We start from the raw sequence: 21,886 nt of genomic DNA, 5'->3' as shown, positions 1-21,886 counted from the left end.
GTTATACCTGTGCTATGTGGCTGCATAGATGTAACTGTCTGCAACATAGCAAATAATTCGGTGGATGGTGCGCGAGAAGGAATAGTGCGTGATGTGAGCTATGTAAGTACTTAAATAAACAGACTCAGTGGAGTCCAGTTGTCTCCCTCTTAGCTATGTTGTCTCTGCAGTACTAAGGGGAGTAAAATACAGCACAAAGGCATAGCTCTCATTAGAGTCAGAAGTTGTGGTACTCTGCACACAGAGGGAGAAGATCCACTGAGTAAGAAGGTGCCACTTTTACAGAGTCACATTCAGAATCGAACCATATTTAAAGAGAGCCATGACCAGCATAATTTTGAACCCATTACCAACATTCCCTCTATCTGTTTACCAGGGAGTGCATGGCAAATAATGAAGACAGAAATTTTAGCACTGTAGATGGACTCTTCATAAACTGACCAGTACTATAGCTTATTTTCTTCTCCTTTGGGTAATTTGGTGTATCTCCCATCACCTATTCTAGAAAAAATAAATGGCACCTTGGCCCTTTTTGTCCTTGCCCTGAGGCTCCTTGGCACTGGCTAGGCTGGGGCAAGGGACCATAAGGGAAGCATAAGCCTTCATTCTGGGGAATACCCTATACACCAACTCTGGGCAACCTTTGCAGGATCCTTGGGTGCAAGAGGAATTCCAGAGCAAAGAAGATGCAGAACAGGGCAGATCAGGATCCAGGGTATATTTTTGCCTCTGCCGTGACCCATGAGATCATTGCAATAAGGACACAAGTCAAGACAGACATCGGGGTGTGCTGGGTTGGCCAAACCAGCCCCTGGAGTTCCCAGAATAGGAGAGCCAGCTCTGGTCTCCCTTCTGTCGTTGTCCAGGCAGGGATCTGATCCCTTGATCTCACATTTAGCTTCACCTTCAGACAGAACAGAACATCTTTAAGTGAAACCTGTGGGCATTGGGTTTTGTATCTTTTGTCCACTGACCTGCCTGCTGCTGAGAGACTGTACTTTTTAACTGTGAAGTGAAATTTATCTTACGTCCATCTCAACAGTAAGGGTAAAGACATCACTGTTTATTTTAGGGAAACTGCCCCCATTGCCCGCAGCTGAACAACCTGGAAGTTCAAAAGGGTAACAAAACCACTCGACAGCATGAATACATTGTGAAATGCATCTTTGAAAGGTTTTATTTAAATCGGGCATTTCCTTCCCTTATGCTGGGCATCTTGCTGAAAATGCCAGGCAGTCTGATATTCGGGGAGCCTGATTTGTAGTTCATATTCAAACTGCACCCTAAGAATGTACCAGCAGGGAGGCTTTGGGGGTTGAGAATAAACACCCTCCTCTATGCACCTTCTGAAAACCGTTCCAAGTCTGCTGGACTTCTTTAATTCTCAAATGCGTCAGCAAGGAGCAGGATCAGCATTCTCACAGAAACTGTAGGTGGTTCACAATTATGGGCTACCACGCCCTTGGAACCAAGATGCTACCGTGCTCTGCTTTAGGCACTAAAAAGCTTAGCATTCCCATTTCTTTTAAAGGGAAGTGTTTCCTGTCCAAGTAATGTTGCCAATTACAGGTGGATCTAATCCAGGAGGGTTACCTACACTGATTGACTTTCTTGTTCAAAACCAAGGCAGGATATAAAAATGGCTTCTGATTTGCTGAGTCATAAGGAGAACTCTTCCCTTCCCCCCCGCCACTAGATACTAGTTAGCATTCCCTGATTAATCCTCCACTACCCTCAATCAATTGGCGTCCAAGGATATGTTTGTGGATCCTAGAATGATTTTGCCAACTCCACAAAGGGTTGCCCCAGTTTCCTCATTCTGGAACACGTGCTGGGACATGGCTCACTGTTCTGTGAAGTGCATGGGAACAGGAATATGGTAGGCAAAGACCGTCTAGTTCCAAGACATGGGGGTGCACCACAATAAAACTATTGGGTGCCATCTTTGCAATTGATCCAGATGTGTGTCTTCAGATGCCACAAGTAAATTCTCTCCCTCTAAATACCACAAAATGTTATTCAGGGTGTGTATGGGAGTAAGAAATCTAATATATGGTAAACATAATAAGATCTCTCTCTTGGGCCAGGTAATGTGGAAGACATTTGTATCAGTTTTACACTTCTATTAAATAGCCAGAGAAGTAAAACAAAACAAATCAGCACCTGCAGAATCTGTACTCTCATAAGGACTTTGCATCTGCACATATAGGGTTTTATTCTGTAGGTATAAGGCTGCTATAGTAAAGGAGAAGGGCCCCGTCATCTGATATTTCAGGAATGTCCTGCAAAGTATCATAGGCAAAGAGCAAGAGCTGTGACTCCTAAGAAGGAATGGAAAAGAAGCAGAGCATGTAAATTCTCCTCTGTTCATACAAACCAGTCCACAAACTAGTAACTCCTCACGGCCCCCTGAATTTTCACAAGTCATTCTTCTTCTTAACATAAAGTTTACAAACGCTAGGAGCCTGATCCCCAGCATAGCACTGGTGCCGGTGGCCTCAGTAGAGATGGTTTGATTTACAACAGCTGAGGATCTGGCCCTTATTTCAAAGGGAGAGAAAATAAGGACCAGGAAGGAGAGGGATTGTGAGTAGTGGCATCAAAAGGGAGGTCCTTTCCCAGATATGTTGAGCAATTACTCACCCGCCAGCAGTCAGCCAAATGAGACATTTCAGGCCCTGCTAGTGAGGTACAGCAGCCAATCACAGACATAAAGATTCCCGAGACATTGTCTGTGGCAGCGTAGAGAGCATGACAATCTGACTGCACAAGATGCATGCCCTGAGCACCGATTACACAGTTATTACTGGCCTTGTTTAAACAAAAATGCAAGTTTTTTGGCGAAGGATTTTCTATGTGTAAAACTGACTTAGTATTATTATCTCGTATAATAAAACCGAGTATAGAAATCATGCCTAAGGGGTTATACAAAACAAACATCAAAACATCCGGATGTCTAGCAGATCCTACTTTTCAAATGTGCATGCACAATTACCACCAATGCACACAAACTGAGGATTTGCAAGTAGAAATGGCCTGCTATGAATCTAATACCCAGTTTGCACAGACATCGATCCTGATTTGCATGCATCAATACCCTACTTACCCTCATGTGCACAAATGCCCTCACAAGCCCAATGATTTTAATGCATACATAGAATAGCCCCACATCAACCAGCAGGTAGACTTTTAAAAACAGGCCTACAATGCCTTCTCCTTCATAAAAATTCCCGAATCCAAGGAGCATATATGAACTATAATAACAGTATTCACCCAGAACAGAAAAGAGCCATGGGATAGGGCTGCCAACTTTCTAATCGCACAAAACCAAACACCCTAGTCCTGTCCCCTTCTCAAGACCTCTCCCCCTGCCCCACCCCTTTCCCATGGCCCTGATCCCCTCTCACTACATTCCCCCTCCCTTGGTGGCTCGCTCTCCCCCACCCTCACTCACTTTCACTGGGCTGGGGCAGGGTGTTCAGGTGCGGGGGTGAGGGCTCTAACTGGGGGTGCAAGCTCTGAGGTGGGGTCAGAAATGAAGGGTTCAGGGTGCAGGAGAGGGCTCCGGGCTGGGGCAGGGGGTTGGGGTGTGGGAGGGGGTGAGGGTTCTGGCTGGAGGTGCAGGCTTTGTGGTGGAGCCGGGGATGAGAGGGTTGGGGTGCAGGAGGGGTCTCCAGACTGGGAGGTGGGACAGAGGGGGTTAGGGTATGGGAGGGGGCTCTCAGCTGGGGCAGGGGGTTGGGGCTCAGGGTTGGGGTGCGGACTTACCTCCGGCAGCTCCCCATCAAGAGCACAGCAGGGAGGCTAAGGCAGGCTTCCTGCCTGTCCTGGCTCCACGTTGTGCTCTGGAAGGGGCCAGCAGGTCCAGCTCCTAGGCGGAGGCATAGCAGGCAGTTCTGCGCACTGCTCTTGGCCACAGGCACCACCCCCTGAGCTCCCATTGGCTGTGGTTCCCGGCCAATGGGAGTATGGAGTATGCTCAGGGCGGGGGCAGCATGCAGTGCTTTGTTTCTTTGTTTGATGGAAGAATACTGTAGCAAAGCAAATCCTGCACTGGCCCATCAGTGGTATTCCATATGGAAAGATCCATGCTATCAGATGCTGCAAGCCTACATTTGCCTCGTATTCTTTCCACCCAAGACAGTGATCCACATTCCAAGGACATGCACTCAAAGCTATGTCTAGGAATTATGGCTCCACTTCAGCACATGTCTAATAAGAACAGGAAGGTCCCATTGACTACTCACATGCTTAAAGTTAGGCATGTGATTAAGTACCTTGCTGAATCGGGGTTTATATTACCAAATTATGCACAATTTGGTTATGAATCTGATAGACTAGACTGAACAAAGCAATAGACAGCACATTGTAGGGAAGATGGACTAGGTGACTTAACAGCAGAGACAAGCCTGAGCTCAAGTTTGAATCTGGATTTGAGCTACCCCTACGGTTGGGGTGAGCTCAGAACTGAGGGCTTTTTTCTGCCTGTTATTAAAAGATCATTGTTTTAGGATTAAAATCATATCAATTATACCCCATGGCTGAAACTGAAATTGTTAGTGTCTTTTCTCACCATTGAAGGGTTAAATACTCACTAACCACATATAGTAATAAACCTTCTATCTTTATTATATCAAAAACACAGAGAAAATGGCAAGTTAGAAACCAGTTTTAACCCTTATGTTATCCAATAGAAAGAATGAACTGAGTTATACCAAACAAATAACAATGAAAAGACCAGCTGACTTACAAAGCTGCTAGTTTGGTCAAATCAAGTTTCCCAATACTAAACACTAACAAGTTTCCCAGTTCTAACAAGTTCAGACAGACAAGAAGACAGGAAAAGGAGTCCTCTTTACTGTCAGGCAGAAGGCAGATGGTGAGGGTTGTCAGCTCTGATGCGTGGTAGGCTGTCATCCTTTAGACTTGGCACTTAAGGGACAGCAGAAAAACAAAGAAAAGGATAGATACAGAACAAACCAAACCAATGAAAAGCCTTTCTTTCAAAGTATCTTAGCATTTTATAACTTGCAGTGCAAAGGTGTCCATAGCATCTTTTCCAGTAGACTCCTCAAAGCAAAAGTGTTAACACAGCCTCAGAACAGGACCCATGGAAAAGAAGCCCTTGAGGAATTCCACCATGATTTCAACAATTTCCATCCCACCATCAACCTCAGCCTGGACCAGTCCACACAAGAGATCCACTTCCTGGACACGAGGGTGCTAATAAGCGATGGTCACATAAACACCACCCTATACCAGAAACCTACAGACCGCTATACTTACCTACATGCCTCCAGCTTTCATCCAGACCACGTCACACAATCCATTGTCTACAGCCAAGCTCCAAGATACAACCACATTTGCTCCAACCCCTCAGACAGAGACAAACACCTACAAGATCGCTATCAAGCGTTCTTAAAACTACAATACCCCACCTGCTGAAGTGAAGAAACAGATTGACAGAGCCAGAAGAATACCCAGAAGTCACCTACTCCAGGACAGGCCCAACAAAGAAAATAACAGAACGCCACTAGCTGTCATCTTCAGCCCCCAACTAAAACCTCTCCAGTGCATCATCAAGGATCTACAACCTATCCTGAAGGATGATCCCTCACTCTCACAGATCTTGAGAGACAGGCCAGCCCTCACTTACAGACAGCCCCCCAACCTGAAGCAAATACTCACCAGCAACCACACACCACACAACAAAAACACTAGCCCAGGAACCTATCCTTGCAACAAAGCCCATTGTCAACTCTGTCCACATATCTATTCATGGGACACCATCATAGGACCCAATCACATCAGCCACACCATAAGAGGCTCATTCACCTGCACATCTACCAATGTGATATGTGTCATCATGTGCCAACAATGCCCCTCTGCCATGTACATTGGCCAAACCGGACAATCTCTACGCAAAAGAATAAATGGACACAAATCAGACGTCAAGAATTATAACATTCAAAAACCAGTCGGAGAACTTCAACCTCCCTGGTCACTCAATTTCAGACCTAAAAATCACAATTGTCGAACAAAAAAACTTCAAAAACAGATTCCAATGAGAAACTGCAGAATTGGAATTAATTTGCAAACCAGACACCATTAAATTAGGCTTGAATAAAGACTGGGAGTGGATGGGTCATTACACAAAGTAATAACTATTTCCCCATGCTATATTTTCCCCTACTGTTACTCACACCTTCTTGTCAACTGTTTGAAATGGGCCATCCTGATCATCACTACAAAAGGGTTTTTTTCTCCTGCTGATAATAGCCCACCTTAATTGATTGGTCTCATTACAGTTGGCATGGTGACACCCATTTTTTCATGTTCTCTCTGTGTATATATATCTTCCTACTTTATTTTCCACTACATGCATCCGATGAAGTGGGTTTTAGCCCACAAAAGCTTATGCCCCAATACATTTGTTAGTCTCTAAGGTGCCACAAGTACTCCTCGTTTGTTTTGCTGATACAGACTAACACGGCTACCACTCTGAAACCTTCACCTACTCTAGATCTCAATACAAAAGAGCCAGCAAGCATTGCATTCCTTCTTGATGTTACTCTGGCTAACGGCAGAAAGATTCCTCCCAGGATTCCAGGGTATAGTTAATTCCAGAAGATCTTAGCTACCTTACAGTCCTAAAGGGCTGAGGAAATCAACCTACCTCTTACAAGGTATATCTACACTAGAAACTTAAATCAACCAATGTTAGGCCAACTTACAACCACTGCAGTAATGACTACGGTGGTGATGTGCACACTATCCTCCTGCTGTCGGTAGTGCACGTCCTTACCAGGAGCGCTTCCACCGACTTAAGAGGGGCAATGTGGGGGCTGAGAGCCCAGGCTCTCAGCTCCGCAAGCAGTCCTTGCGAGGAGCCCGGCTGCCCCCGGGGCTCTCAGCTCCCCTCTGCCAGGAGCCTGGCTGCCTCCCCCCTCTCCCCGGCTCTCAGCTCCCTGCCACTTGGAGCCCAGCTGCCCCCCCGGGATCTCAGCAGGGAACTCCGCACTGGACCCTAGCAGGGAGCCAGAAGCCTTGGTGCAGATGGGCTCCCAGCAGGGACTGGGGAGCTGGGAGCCTCTGGGCAGCACCCAGGCTCCCTGAGGCAAGTCAGGAGCCCGGGCAGCAGTCCAGCTTGGAGCGGGGAGTTGGGTGGGCATATCTCAGCTCTGAGCAGGGGGCCCAGGCAGCAGCTGGGCTAGGAGCAGGGAAACGGGATCCGGGGTGCAGCCGGTCTCCTAGTAGGGCAGGTGCAGCCTGTCTGGGAGTGGGGAGCTGGGGGTCAGCCAGGCTCCAGCTGGAGCTCGCACCCACCCTAGTGACAGCCTGGCTTTCTTGTCAATTTCACGACTCCAGAATGGAGCGGTGAAATTGACAAGAATCACAGCCAACAGCCGATATTAGTAATACAGTTGACCTTACATCGACCTAACTCTGTAGTGTAGACCTGGTCTTGGGGCTTGTCTACACTACCCGCCGGATCTGCGGGCAGCGATCAATCCAGCAGGGGTCAATTTATTGTGTCTAGTATAGCTGAGCGCTCTCCCATCGATTCCGGTACTCCACCAGAATGAGAAGTGCAAGCGGAGTCGACAGGAGAATGTCAGCTATCAACTTCCCACAGTGAAGACACCGCGGTAAGTAGATCTAAGTACATCGACTTCAGCTATGCTATTCACATAGCTGAAGTTGCATATCTTAGATCAACCACATGTGGTAGTGTAGACAAGCCTTTAGGCTCCACAAGGGGAAATGAAGCAACTCAGGTACACCGTGGAGTAGTTAACTCACCAAGTATCTGGGAGGCAGTTAATTAGGCAGGGAAGCACCTGGGTGAAACAGAAAGCTGAGGACCTCCGTTAGACAGGGACTCCTGAGGATGAAGGAAGCTTCAGAACAGGGGAACTCCCAGGGAACAAGCTGAACTCCTAGGATAGAGAGGCTGAATTAGGCAGAAGCAATGCTTCCAAGGCAGGAAGATTGAGCCGGGCAGAATCTGTGCTCCCAAGGCAGGGAGTATGGGTTAAGCAGAAGGCAAACTCCTAGGCAGAGAGCCTGAAGGGGGATTCTGGAAACTGAGAGCTCCCTGGGGAGCCTACCAGGCCAGGGAGCTGGAAGAAATGCTTCAGAAAAGGGAAGGATTCTTCTGTGAGAGTCCTGGTGGGAAGACAGCCCAGAGAGCCCAGCCTGGTATTTCGGGGTGGCCCTTGGGAGACTTCCATGGCCTCTAACATCAGAGGAAGACTCCACCCCAGCAGCTTCGGGAGACCTGAGGCAAGAGCAACCAGATGAAGACGAATACTCAAGAGACGTGGAGACGAATACTCAAGAGAGGTGACAGACTGGGATTGACTGAACCCCTCAGCCAGGAAGCTGAGATAGAAAGGTGTTGCGTATGCCTGTGTTCATCTTTCTGTTAAGTAAAGGAGACCCTCCACACAGGGTATTCTTTAATTCCCAAAGCTGGTCTGGACTTGTTTATACTCTGGATGGAGGGAAATTGAGGCAGGACTCACTTGCAGTGCTGTGCGTGATCACAGGGGGGCAAGCTGGGGTCATCTCCTATGCCTTCACAAGTGCCTTGTCCAATAGTTACACGGGATCTATCATTTCCACTGTTAAGCGAGGGCCAGCCATGACATTTGGCTCTAATCCCTATGCCACCAAAATTAGTGGTGTTTGGCTCAGAGTGAGGCTTAATGCTGGTGCTCAGATACCACTGTGATACCCAAGGCACATTAGGAATACCATAGGGGAGAGAGAGAGAGAGTGTTTTAAACTGGAATCTCTATATCTCTAACTGGTTACTGGATTTTTCACAAATTGCTGGCAATACGAATGGCTGCTAATAGAAGCAGCCAGATAGGATAATGGATAAGTCTTTCATCTGCCATAAGATACTGAGCTACTAACTAGAGTTATTATCATGCTGTAATTGGAGAAGGTCACTATAAAATGGATGGTACTACCGCATCTAACAAAATTCATTTAAATTATTGTTAACTAGGAAATACTCTTCTACGTTTCTCGCCCTCATCATCCCTTAAAGAGTACAGGAGTGCCAGACTGGATCAGAATCAGGTCATCTAGTTCAATATCCTGTTGCCAACATGTGGCCACATCAGATGCTTCAAAGAAAGGTGCAAGAAGTCTCCTAATCCCTAGTCATTAGAGATTGACTTAATCTGAAACATGAGATTTAATCTCTCTTCCAAAATTTAGGTTAGCATTAACTGTTATTATGCTGGATATTCTTGTTATCCATACAGACGTCTAATCCCTTTGTGTATTCTGAAGCAACATTACTGACCTTTTCTCAGTAATTTAAGAAGTGAGAGTAGGGGAAAGATCAAATATTGACAAAACTGCCAGCCCTTTTATATGAATAAATTGCAGTTTATTCCAAAAATAGTGGTGTTTTAATAGCAGAGACTAAGATATAATTTATTTCCAATATTGTATTGCTGATCTCTCCAGTGTTAATAACCCATTATATTTATTGTGTTACCTTTATTTTTAAGAACACAAACTATTACATAACATTCTTTTCATCATCTCTTCATCATATCACATGTAATATCAACAGTCGATCCAACTCATCTCAACAAGCAATTTAAAAGAATTCTTATAACATGGTCAATTGTTCTATTTTCTTGAACAAGGTCATCGCTAAGAGAAATGCCTAAAAAGAATCTGCTGTCTTTCATGATTAATTTTTCAAGAAGAGGGATTTCTACAGAGGGAAGTTTTACAAATGCTACATTTCGGGGGGGAGGGGAGCAGGATTCTGCTGTGAATTTTTCGTTTGCCCTCTGACTCGTCCCTTTCAAGGTTTCTGCTTTAGTGGGGAGCCAGATCATCTGCACGGGGTTATCTCCAATTTCCTTTATGAAGGAAGGCCTCGTGTAAGACAGAATTTGCTTTTTCAAAAGGCTGTTTTCTTCCCCCTCTCAGCTGACATGACTTGATGAAAAGTTAATGCCAAACTGAGCATAAAGGAAGGTTAAGCCAGCTCCTGAAGCAATCTCTGGGCAAAGCCACTCTTCCCTTATTATGAAAAGGTGCTGTAGGATTTGATTCAGAGCTGATGTAAATCAGCATGACTCCATTGCAGTCAACAGAGCAATGCTGATTTACTCCACCTAAAGACTATCTACGTAAAAATGTAGAACTCTTATTTTTAAGATTGTGAACTTTTAATTATTGTATTAAAATTGTCAACTGTCAAATGCTTTGAAATAATTTAATATCCCCACTCTTCTTACAACCTGTTTATTAAAAAGAAAAGGAGGACTTGTGGCACCTTAGAGACTAACAAATTTATTTGAGCATAAGCTTTTGTGAGCTACAGCTCACTTCTTCAGATGCATTCAGTAGAAAATACAGTGGGGAGATTTATACACAGAGAACATGAAACAATGGGTGTTACCATACACACTGTAACGAGAGTGATCAGGTAAGGTGAGCTATTACCAGCAGGAAAGCCGGGGGGGAAAAACCTTTTGTAGTGATAATCAAGGTGGGCCATTTCCAGCAGTTGACAAGAACATCTGAGGAACAGTGGGGGTGGGAGGGGGAAATAAACATGGAGAAATAGTTTTACTTTGTGTAATGACCCATCCACTCCCAGTCTTTATTCAAGCCTAAGGGTATGTCTACACTACGAAATTAGGTCGAATTTATAGAAGTCGGTTTTTTAGAAATCGTTTTTATATAGTCGATTGTGTGTGTCCCCACACAAAATGCTCTAAGTGCATTAAGTGCATTAACTCGGTGGAGTGCTTCCACAGTACCGAGGCTAGCATCGACTTCCGGAATGTTGCACTGTGGGTAGCTATCCCACAGTTCCCACAGTCTCTGCTGCCCATTGGAATTCTGGGTTGAGATCCCAATGCCTGATGGGGCAAAAACATTGTCACGGGTGGTTCTGGGTATATGTCATCAGGCCCTCCTTCCCTCCCTCCCTCTGTGAAAGCAACGGCCAACAATCGTTTAGTGCCTTTTTTCCTGAGTTACCTGTGCAGACGCCATACCACGGCAAGCATGAAGCCCGCTCAGCTCACTGTCACCGTATGTCTCCTGGGTGCTGACAGACGCGGTACTGCATTGCTACACAGCAGCAGCAATCCATTGCCTTGTGGCAGCAGACGGTACAATAGGACTGGTAGCCGTCATCGTCATGTCCGAGGTGCTCCTGGCCGCGTCGGTCAGGAGCGCCTGGGCAGACATGGGTGCAGGGACTAAATTAGGAGTGACTCGACCAGGTCATTCTCTTTAGTCCTGCAGACAGTCCTATTGTACCATCTTATGGTGAGCAGGCAGGAAATATGGATGGCTAGCAGTCCTATTGTACCATCTTTTCCCGGGCAAGCAGGAGATGAGGATGGCTAGCAGTCCTATTGTACCATCTTCTGCCGAGCAGCCAAGAGATGTGGATGGCTTGCAGTCCTTCTGCACTGTCTGCTGCCAGCCAAAGATGTAAAAGATAGATGGAGTGGATCAAAACAAGAAATAGACCAGATTTGTTTTGTATTCATTTGCTCCCTCCTCCCTCCTTCCCTCCATGAAGTCCTGCCTGAAATACAAGAGGGAGGGATAGCTTAGTGGGTTGAGCATTGGCCTGCTAAACCCAGGGTTTTGAGTTCAATCCTTGAGGGGGCCATTCTGTGTGACAGTTATTTTTGTTTCTCCTTGATGTAAAGCCACCCCCTTTGTTGATTTTAATTCCCTGTAAGCCAACCCTGTAAGCCATGTCATCAGTCGCCCCTCCCTCCGTCAGAGCAACGGCAGACAATCGTTCCGCACCTTTTTTCTCTGCAGACGCCACACGACGGCAAGCATGGAGCCCGCTCAGATCATTTTGGCAATTACGAGCACATTAAACACCACACACATTATCCAGCAGTATATGCAGCACCAGAACCTGGCAAAGCGAAACCGGGCGAGTAGGCGACGTCAGCGCGCTGACGAGAGTGATGAGGACATGGACACAGACTTCTCTCAAAGCATGGGCCCTGGCAATGCAGGCATCATGGTGCTAATGGGGCAGGTTCATGCCATGGAACGCCGATTCTGGGCCCAGAAAACAAGCACAGACTGGTGGGACCGCATAGTGTTGCAGGTCTGGGACAATTCCCAGTGGCTGTGAAACTTTCGCATGCATAAGGGCACTTTCATGGAACTTTGTGACTTGCTTCCCCCTGCCCTGAAGCGCATGAATACCAAGATGAGAGCAGCCCTCATAGTTGAGAAGCGAGTGGCAATAGCCCAGTGGAAGCTTGCAATGCCAGACAGCTACCAGTCAGTCGGGAATCAATTTGGAGTGGGCAAATCGACTGTGTGGGCTGCTGTGATGCAAGTAGCCAAAGCGATCAAAGATCTGCTGATATCAAGGGTAGTGACCCTGGGAAATGTGCAGGTCATAGTGGATGGCTTTGCTGCAATGGGATTCCCTAACTGTGGTGGGGCCATAGACGGAACCCATATCCCTATCTTGGCACCGGAGCACCAAGCCAGCGAGTACATAAACCGCAAGGGGTACTTTTCAATAGTGCTGCAAGCACTGGTGGATCACAAGGGACATTTCACCAACATCAACGTGGGATGGCCAGGAAAGGTACATGACGCTCGCATCTTCAGGAACTCTGGTCTGTTTCAAAAGCTTCAGGAAGGGACTTTATTCCCAGACCAGAAAATAATGGTTGGGGATGTTGAAATGCCCATAGTTATCCTTGGGGACCCAGCCTACCCCTTAATGCCATGGCTCATGAAGCCGTACACAGGCAGCCTGGACAGTAATCAGGAGCTGTTCAACTACAGGCTGAGCAAGTGCAGAATGGTGGTAGAATGTGCATTTGGTGTTTAAAAGCATGCTGGCGCAGTTTACTGATTCGGTTAGACCTCAGCGAAACCAATATTCCCACTGTTATTACTGCTTGCTGTGTGCTCCACAATATCTGTGAGAGTAAGGGGGAGACGTTTATGGGGAGTGGGAGGTTGAGGCAAATCGCCTGGCCGCTAGTTACGCGCAACCAGACACCAGGGCGGTTAGAAGAGCACAGGAGGGCACGGTGTGCGTCAGAGAAGCTTTGAAGACCAGTTTCACAGAATCATAGAATCATAGAATATCAGAGTTGGAAGGGACCTCTGGAGGTCATCTAGTCCAACCCCCTGCCCAGAGCAGGACCAATCCCCAACTAAATCATCCCAGCCAGGGCTTTGTCAAGCCTGACCTTAAAAACTTCTAAGGAAGGGGATTCCACCACCTCCCTAGGTGACGCATTCCAGTGTTTCACCACCCTCCTAGTGAAAAAGTTTTTCCTAATATCCAACCTAAATCTCCCCCACTGCAACTTGAGACCATTACTCCTTATCCTGTCATCTGCTATCACTGAGAATAGTCTAGATCCATCCTCTTTAGATCCACCTTTCAGTAGTTAAAAGCAGCTAACAAATCCCCCCTCATTCTTCTCTTCCGTAGACTAAACAATCCCAGTTCCCTCAGCCTCCCCTGATAAGTCATGTGTTCCAGACCCCTAATCATTTTTGTTGCCCTTTGCTGGACTCTCTCCAATTTTTCCACATCCTTCTTGTAGTGTGGGGCCCAAAACTGGACACAGTACTCCAGATGAGGCCTCACCAATGTCGAATAGAGGGGAACGATCACTTCCCTCGATCTGCTGGCAATGCCCCTACTTATACACCCCAAAATGCCATTGACCTTCTTGGCAACAAGGGCACACTGTTGACTCATATCCAGCTTCTCGTCCACTGTCACCCCTAGGTCCTTCTCTGCAGAACTGGCCAGGCTACGGTATGAAAGTTCTGTTTGTTTCTCGTTGATGAAACCCCCCGCCCCTTGGTTCACTCTACTTCCCTGTAAGCTAAGCACCCTCCCCTCCGCCCTTCGATCACCACTTGCAGAGGCAATAAAGTCATTGTTACTTCACATTCATGCATTCTTTATTAATTCATCACACAAATAGGGGGATAACTGCCAAAGTAGCCTGGGAGGGGTGATGGAGGAGAGAAGCACCGGGAGGGGTGGTGGAGGAGGGAAGGACAAGGACACACAGCACTTTAAAAGTTTAAAACTTTAAAACTTATTGAATGCCAGCCTTTTATTGCTTGGGCAATCGTCTGGGATGGAGTGGCTGGGTGGCCGGAGACCCCCCCCCCACCGTGTTCTTGGGCGTCTGGGTGAGGAGGCTATAGAACTTGGGGAGGAGGGCAGTTGGTTACACAGGGGCTGTAGCGGCAGTCTGTGCTCCTGCTGCCTTTCCTGCAGCTCAACCATACGCTGGAACGCATTAGTTTGATCCTCCAGCAGCCTCAGCATTGAATCCTGCCTCCTCTCATCACGCTGCCGCCACCTTTCAGCTTCAGCCCTTTCTTCAGCCCGCCACTTACTCTCCTCAGCCCACCACCTCTCCTCCCCGTCATTTTGTGCTTTCCTGCACGCTGACATTGTCTGCCTCCACGCATTCGTCTGTGCTCTGTCAGTGTGGGAGGACAGCATGAGCTCAGAGAACATTTCATCACGAGTGCGTTTTTTTCGCCTTCTAATCTTCACTAGCCTCTGGGAAGGAGAAGATCCTGTGATCCTTGAAACACATGCAGCTGGTGGAGAAAAAAAAAGGGGACAGTAGTATTTAAAAAGACACATTTTATAGAACAATGGGTACACTCTTTCACGGTAAACCTTGCTGTTAACATTACATGCACAGAACATGTGCTTTCGTTCCAAGGTCGCATTTTGCCTCCCCCCACCATGTGGCTAGCCCCTCACCCCTCACCCCTCCCCGTGGCTAACAGCGGGGAACATTTCTTTTCAGCCACAGGCAAACAGCCCAGCAGGAACGGGCACCTCTGAATGTCCCCTTAAGAAAAGCACCCTATTTCAACCAGGTGAACATGAATGATATCACTCTCCTGAGGATAACACAGAGAGATAAAGAACGGATGTTGTTTGAATGCCAGCAAACATACACTGCAATGCTTTGTTCTACAATGTTTCCCGAGTATGTGCTACTGGCCTGGTGTGGTAAAGTGTCCTACCATGGTGGACGGAATAAGGTTGCCCTCCCCAGAAACCTTTTGCAAAGGCTTTGGGAGTACATCCAGGAGAGCCGCAAATGCCAGGGCAAATTAATCATTAAACATGCTTGCTTTTAAACCATGTATAGTATTTTAAAAGGTACACTCACCAGAGGTCCCTTCTCTGCCTGACGGGTCCGGGATGCAGCCTTGGGTGGGTTCGGGGGGTACTGGCTCCAGGTCCAGGGTGAGAAACAGTTCCTGGCTGTCGGGAAAACCGGTTTCTCTGCTTGCTTGCTGTGAGCTATCTACAACTTCATCATCATCATCTTCCTCGTCCCCAAAACCTGCTTCTCTGTTGCCTCCATCTCCATTGAAGGAGTCAAACAACACAGCTGGGGTAGTGGTGGCTGAACCCCCTAAAATGGCATGCAGCTCATCATAGAAGCGGCATGTTTGGGGCTCTGACCCGGAGCGGCCGTTTGCCTCTCTAGTTTTCTGGTAGGCTTGCCTCAGCTCCTTAAGTTTCATGCGGCACTGCTTCGGGTCCCTGTTATGGCCTCTGTCCTTCATGACCTGGGAGATTTTGACAAATGTTTTGGCATTTTGAAAACTGGAACGGAGTTCTGATAGCATGGGTTCCTCTCCCCATACAGCGATCAGATCCCGTTCGGTCCATTCTGGAGCTCCTTTGCGATTCTGGGACTCCATCATGGTCACCTCTGCTGATAAGCTCTGGCCAGCGTGGCAAGCTGAAGGTGACCATGCAAACAGGAAATTGAAATTCAAAAGTTTGCGGGCCTTTTCCTGTCTACCTGGCCAGTGCATCTGAGTTGAGAGTGCTGTCCAGAGCGGTCACAATAGAGCACTCTGGGATAGCTCCCGGAGGCCAATACCATCTAATTGCATCCACAGTACCCCAAATTCGACCTGGCAAGGCCGATTTCAGCACTAAACCCCTTGTCGGGGGTGGAGTAAGGAAACTGATTTTAAGAGCCCTTTAAGTTGAATAAAAGGGCTTCATCGTGTGGACAGGTGCAGGGTTAAATCGATTTAATGCTGCTAAATTTGACCTCAACTCCTAGTGTAGACCAGGGCTCGGTTAATTGTATCCAGTTTGCAAATTAATTCCAATTCAACAGTCTCTCGTTGGAGTCTGTTTTTGAAGTTTTTTTTGTTGAAGAATTGCCACTTTTAGGCCTGTAATCGAGTGATCAAAGAGATTGAAGTGTTCTCTGACTGGTTTTTGAATGTTATAATTCTTGACATCTGATTTGTGTCCATCTATTCTTTTACGTAGAGACTGTCCAGTTTGGCCAATGTACATGGCAGAGGGGCATTGTTGCCACATGATGACACATATCACATTGGTAGATGTGCAGGTGAATGAGCCTCCTATGGTATGGCTGATGTGATTAGGCCCTATGATAGTGTCCCCTGAAAAGATATGTGGACACAGCTGGCAACGGGCTTTGTTGCAAGGATAGGTTCCTGGGCTAGTGTTTTTGTTGTGTGGTGTGTAGTTGCTGGTGAGTATTTGCTTCAGGTTGGGGGGCTGTCTGTAAGCAAGGACTGACCTGTCTCCCAAGATCTGTGAGAGTGATGGGTTGTCCTTCAGGATAGGTTGTAGATCCTTGATGATGCGTTGGAGAGGTTTTAGTTGGGGGCTGAAGGTGATGGCTAGTGGCGTTCTGTTATTTTCTTTGTTGGGTCTGTCCTGTAGTAGGTGACTTCTGGATACTCTTCTGGCTCTGTCAATCTGTTTCTTCATTTCAGCAGGTGAGTACTGTAGTTGTAAGAATGCTTGATAGAGATCTTGTAGGTGTTTGTCTCTGTCTGAGGGGTTGGAGCAAATGCGGTTGTATCGTAGAGCGTGGCTGTAGACAATGGATCGTGTGGTGTGGTCTGGATGAAAGCTGGAGGCATGTAGGTAGGCATAGCGGTCAGTAGGTTTCCCGTATAGGGTAGTCTTTATGTGACCATCGTTTATTAGCACCGTAGTGTCCAGGAAGTGGATCTCTTGTGTGAACTGGTCCAGGCTGAGGTTGATGGTGGGATGGAAATTGTTGAAATCATGGTGGAATTCCTCAAGGGCTTCTTTTCCATGGGTCCAGATGATGAAGATGTCATCAGTGTAGCGCAAGTAGAGTAGGGGCATTAGGGAACGAGAGCTGAGGAAGCGTTGTTTTAAGTCAGCCATAAAAATGTTGGCATACTGTGGGGCCATGCGGGTACCAAATCAGTGCTGCTGATTTGAAGGTATACATTGTCCCCAAATGTGAAATAGTTATGGGTGAGGACAAAGTCACAAAGTTCAGCCACCAGGTTTGCTGTGACAAAAAGAAGGATTCTGGGTGGACTCCTCCTGAAGGTCAAAACAACAGACTGGATTTCTAAATAGAGTGCTTCCGCTGACGTGCACGGACTGAAATTGTGGAAAAGCAGCATCACTTGCCCCATAACCTCAGCCGTGCGGAACACAATGCCATCCACAGCCTCAGAAACAACTCTGACTTCATAATCAAAAAGGCTGACAAAGGAGGTGCTGTCATCATCATGAATAGGTCAGAATATGAACAAGAGGCTGCTAGGCAGCTCTCCAACACCACTTTATACAAGCCATTACCCTCTGATCCCACTGAGGGTTACCAATAGAAATTACACCATTTGCTCAAGAAACTCCCTGAAAAAGCACAAGAACAAATCCTCACAGGCCGGGGTTCCAGGGGTATTCTATCTGCTACCCAAGATCCATAAACCTGGAAATCCTGGACGCCCCATCATCTCAGGCATTGGCACCCTGACAGCAGGATTGTCTGGCTATGAAGACTCTCTCCTCAGGCCCTACTCTACTAGCACTCCCAGCTATATTCGAGAAACTACTGACTTCCTGAGGAAACTATAATCATTCGGTGATCTTCCTGAAAACACCATCCTAGCCACTATGGATGTAGAAGCGCTCTACACCAACATTCCACATAAAGATGGACTACAAGCCGTCAGGAACAGTATCCCCGAGAATGTCACGGCAAACCTGGTGGCTGAATTTTGTGACTTTGTCCTCACCCACAACTATTTCACATTTGGGGACAATGTATACCTTCAAATCAGCAGCACTGCTATGGGTACCTGCATGGCCTCACAGTATGCCAACATTTTTATGGCTGACTTAGAACAACGCTTCCTCAGCTCTCGTCCCCTAATGCCCCTACTCTACTTGTGCTCCATTGATGACATCTTCATCATCTGGACCCATGGAAAAGAAGCCCTTGAGGAATTCCACCATGATTTCAACAATTTCCATCCCACCATCAACCTCAGCCTGGACCAGTCCACACAAGAGATCCACTTCCTGGACACTACGGTGCTATTAAGCGATGGTCACATAAATACCACCCTATACCGGAAACCTACTGACCGCTATGCTTACCTACATGCCTCCAGCTTTCATCCAGACCACACCACACGATCCATTGTCTACAGCCACGCTCTACGATACAACCGCATTTGCTCCAACCCCTCAGACAGAGACAAACACCTACAAGATCGCTATCAAGCATTCTTACAACTACAATACCCCACCTGCTGAAGTGAAGAAACAGATTGACAGAGCCAGAAGAGTACCCAGAAGTCACCTACTACAGGACAGACCCAACAAAGAAAATAACAGAACGCCACTAGCCATCACCTTCAGCCCCCAACTAAAACCTCTCCAACGCATCATCAAGGATCTACAACCTATCCTGAAGGACGACCCATCACTTTCACAGATCTTGGGAGACAGGCCAGTCCTTACTTACAGACAGCCCCCCAACCTGAAGCAAATACTCACCAGCAACCACATACCACACAACAGAACCACTAGCCCAGGAACCTATCCTTGCAACAAAGCCCGTTGCCAACTGTGTCCACATATCTTTTCAGGGGACACTCTCATAGGGCCTAATCACATCAGCCACACTATCAGAGGCTCGTTCACCTGCACATCTACCAATGTGATATGTGTCATCATGTGCCAGCAATGCCCCTCTGCCATGTACATTGGTCAAACTGGACAGTCTCTATGTAAAAGAATAAATGGACACAAATCAGACGTCAAGAATTATAACATTCAAAAACCAGTCAGAGAACACTTCAATCTCTTTGGTCACTTGATTACAGACCTAAAAGTTCTTCAACAACAAAAACTTCAAAAACAGACTCCAACAAGAGACTGCTGAATTGGAATTAATTTGCAAACTGGATACAATTAACTTAGGCTTGAATAAAGACTGGGAGTGGATGGGTCATTACACAAAGTAAAACTATTTCCCCATGTTTATTCCCCCACACACACACACACACACACTGTTCCTCAGATGTTTTTGTCAACTGCTGGAAATGGCCCACCTTGATTATCACTACAAAAGGTTTCTTCCCTCCCCCCCCTCCCCCCGCTTTCCTGCTGGTAATAGCTCACCTTACCTGATCACTCTCGTTACAGTGTGTATGGTAACACCCATTGTTTCATGTTCTCTGTGTATATAAATCTCCCCATTGTATTTTCCACTGAATGCATCCGATGAAGTGAGCTGTAGCTCATGAAAGCTTGTGCTCAAATAAATTTGTTAGTCTCTAAGGTGCCGCAAGTACTCCTTTTCTTTTTGCGGATACAGACTAACACGGCTGCTACTCTGAAACCTGTTTATTGAAATTCATGAAGTGAATCCCCACAAGATGTCTCGACTGAATGTCAATATGGTTTATAGATGGAGAGTATTAATAATTTAATTCAGAAATCATTTAATTTTACTTTAGTAAAAGACTAGGCAGGACAAGACCAATATGCCCTTTAAATAAATTGACGCATATGTAAGCACAATCTAGTGAAATCATTATAGCAATCAATGATCAAAAACGCTGACATGGCAAATGTATTTTAATAAATACAATCACCTTGTTAAAATAAGTTTGCCAGACAAAATTCCTTGCCCCTTTGTCTGACAAGAATACAACACGTGACAGTTCTTCATTATGCACTGGAAATGCTATTGGGAGACCTACAATTTATTAGCCTGCATTGACTGAATAACTGACAGATAATGATTGGGGAATAAAATCTGACCAAAGAGAGATGATCACAGTAGCAAGTTATGGGCTTGACGGAGGAATTACAAAGTGAAATTCTTTGTCCCGTGTTATTCATGAGCTCAGACTAGATGAGCTCTTTCACACTGGTCCCTTCTGGCCTGAAAATCTATGAACCTATGTTCATCTGACAATCGAATAACAGTGTGTAGACACCTGAAACATCTCCATCTGAGAAAAGAATAATATTCTTTCAAAAATGAGGAACATCTTCTCCATGCAGGAATTAGTATAAAGTGAGTCCTGGCCTAGAGAAGAGGAGGAGAGACTGACCATCCTGGTAGTGAGCTGCTTAATGAAAATGTGCTCAGATCCCAGAGCTATCAACAACTCACCAGAGAGAGAATTCAGATAGCATTTGCCTTGCCCCTAATCTAATCTATTAATCTGTCCCTCACCCATCTCTGAAGGACCCGGGAGCATTTATTCTGATAAATATAGGGCCTGATCCAATGCCCACTGAAGTCAGTGAGAGCTTTTCCATTGACTTCAGTGACTATTGGATCAGGCTCATGGACAGAGAGCTATTACCTGCTGTATTGTTGGGTAACATGACAGAAGAGGCCAGGGCTTCTGTGATACAAGATTTTCCTGATTTTATTTTTCGTTGTGAATCAGTGATTAAATTAATCCTCATTGATGATGGTAACATTTACCGTATACTTTGGTCTGGACCTCAGTTTTGTATAATCCTCTGTCTCTCTCTTTTTTTATAGAAGGCACAGCATCACCTTCACAATGGTATCTGAACATCATGGTTCAGGGGGCGGGGAGAAAGCATTTTTATTGGGTTTATTGGCCTGCACAAGAGCTGAGTTAGCTTCATGTTTTCTTTGAGTAGAGCACATGTTAACTCCTTACAGATGTTTCCACAGCAGTTCTGTTCAATTGGAACTCAGTACAGAAATCACCTTCAGCGTGACACTAGCGCTTTCAAAGTGCTCAGACAAAACTAATAAGCCTTGTTAACGACTGGGTTGGACAGAATAAAATACAAAGAATCTAGTCAAGAGATATACTTTGTGCATAGGGTATACTGTGGATGGTCTCAAGGTTCAAGATGTACTAGAGCAGTGGTTCTCAACTGTGGGTTGGGACCCCAAAGTGGGTCGTGATCCCATTTTAATGGGGTCGCCAGGGTTGGCTTAGACTTTCTAGGGCTTGGGGGCCGAAGTCGAAGCCTGAGCCCAACCACCTGGAGCCAAAGCCTGAGGGCGTCAGCCCTGGGTGGCAGGGCTCAGGTTACAGGCCCCCTGCCTGGGGCTGAAGCCCTTGGGCTTCGGCTTTGGCCCTCTTGCCCGGGGCGGTGGGGCTTGGCCTTGAGCTTTGGCCCCCCACCTGGGGTAGTGGGGCTCGGAACAACAGAGATATCCTCAACTGATATAAAAGTGGCATCTTTCATCTTTGTTTAAAAAAAAATGATCAATAATTTCCTGTGCTATAAAACTTGGTTCAACTTTGCTTCATTGACTTCAATAGTTCTTCACCAATTCCCAGAAGCTGATGATCTGGCACAAGATGTTGATTCGACCCAGATAATTAGAAAACCAGGATTTAACCTATTGAGAAGCTCTGAGAAAAGAGGAACATCTCGCAGCTCCAATTCCAGGCCAACCATAGAGAAAACTTTGTCACCAACATCCATTAGTTTCACCAGAATAGTTCTCTGAAACAGACAAGCTGACTGAAAGGCTCAGGAAACCTATTCCAA

At 46.4% G+C, this 21,886-nt stretch overlaps 1 protein-coding gene across 1 annotated transcript; it reads right to left on the bottom strand.

The window, feature by feature from the left end:
• Window positions 1-217: 217 nt before the first annotated feature.
• Window positions 218-15,914, bottom strand: LOC141981213 (uncharacterized). The gene is made up of 3 exons (XM_074942894.1): window positions 15,219-15,914; window positions 14,311-14,631; window positions 218-234 (listed from the first exon to the last, which is right to left on the bottom strand). The coding sequence occupies exons 1-3, from the start codon at window positions 15,874-15,876 to the stop codon at window positions 218-220; spliced, it is 996 nt and encodes a 331-aa protein (XP_074798995.1). The 5' UTR covers window positions 15,877-15,914.
• Between the last annotated feature and the right edge of the window lie 5,972 nt (window positions 15,915-21,886).

Source organism: Natator depressus, chromosome 2, assembly GCF_965152275.1.
Source record: "Natator depressus isolate rNatDep1 chromosome 2, rNatDep2.hap1, whole genome shotgun sequence".
Classification (NCBI taxonomy): Eukaryota; Metazoa; Chordata; order Testudines; family Cheloniidae; genus Natator; species Natator depressus.
The sequence above is the reverse complement of the archived record's forward strand: the minus strand, read 5'-3'. Positions and strand labels throughout refer to the sequence as shown.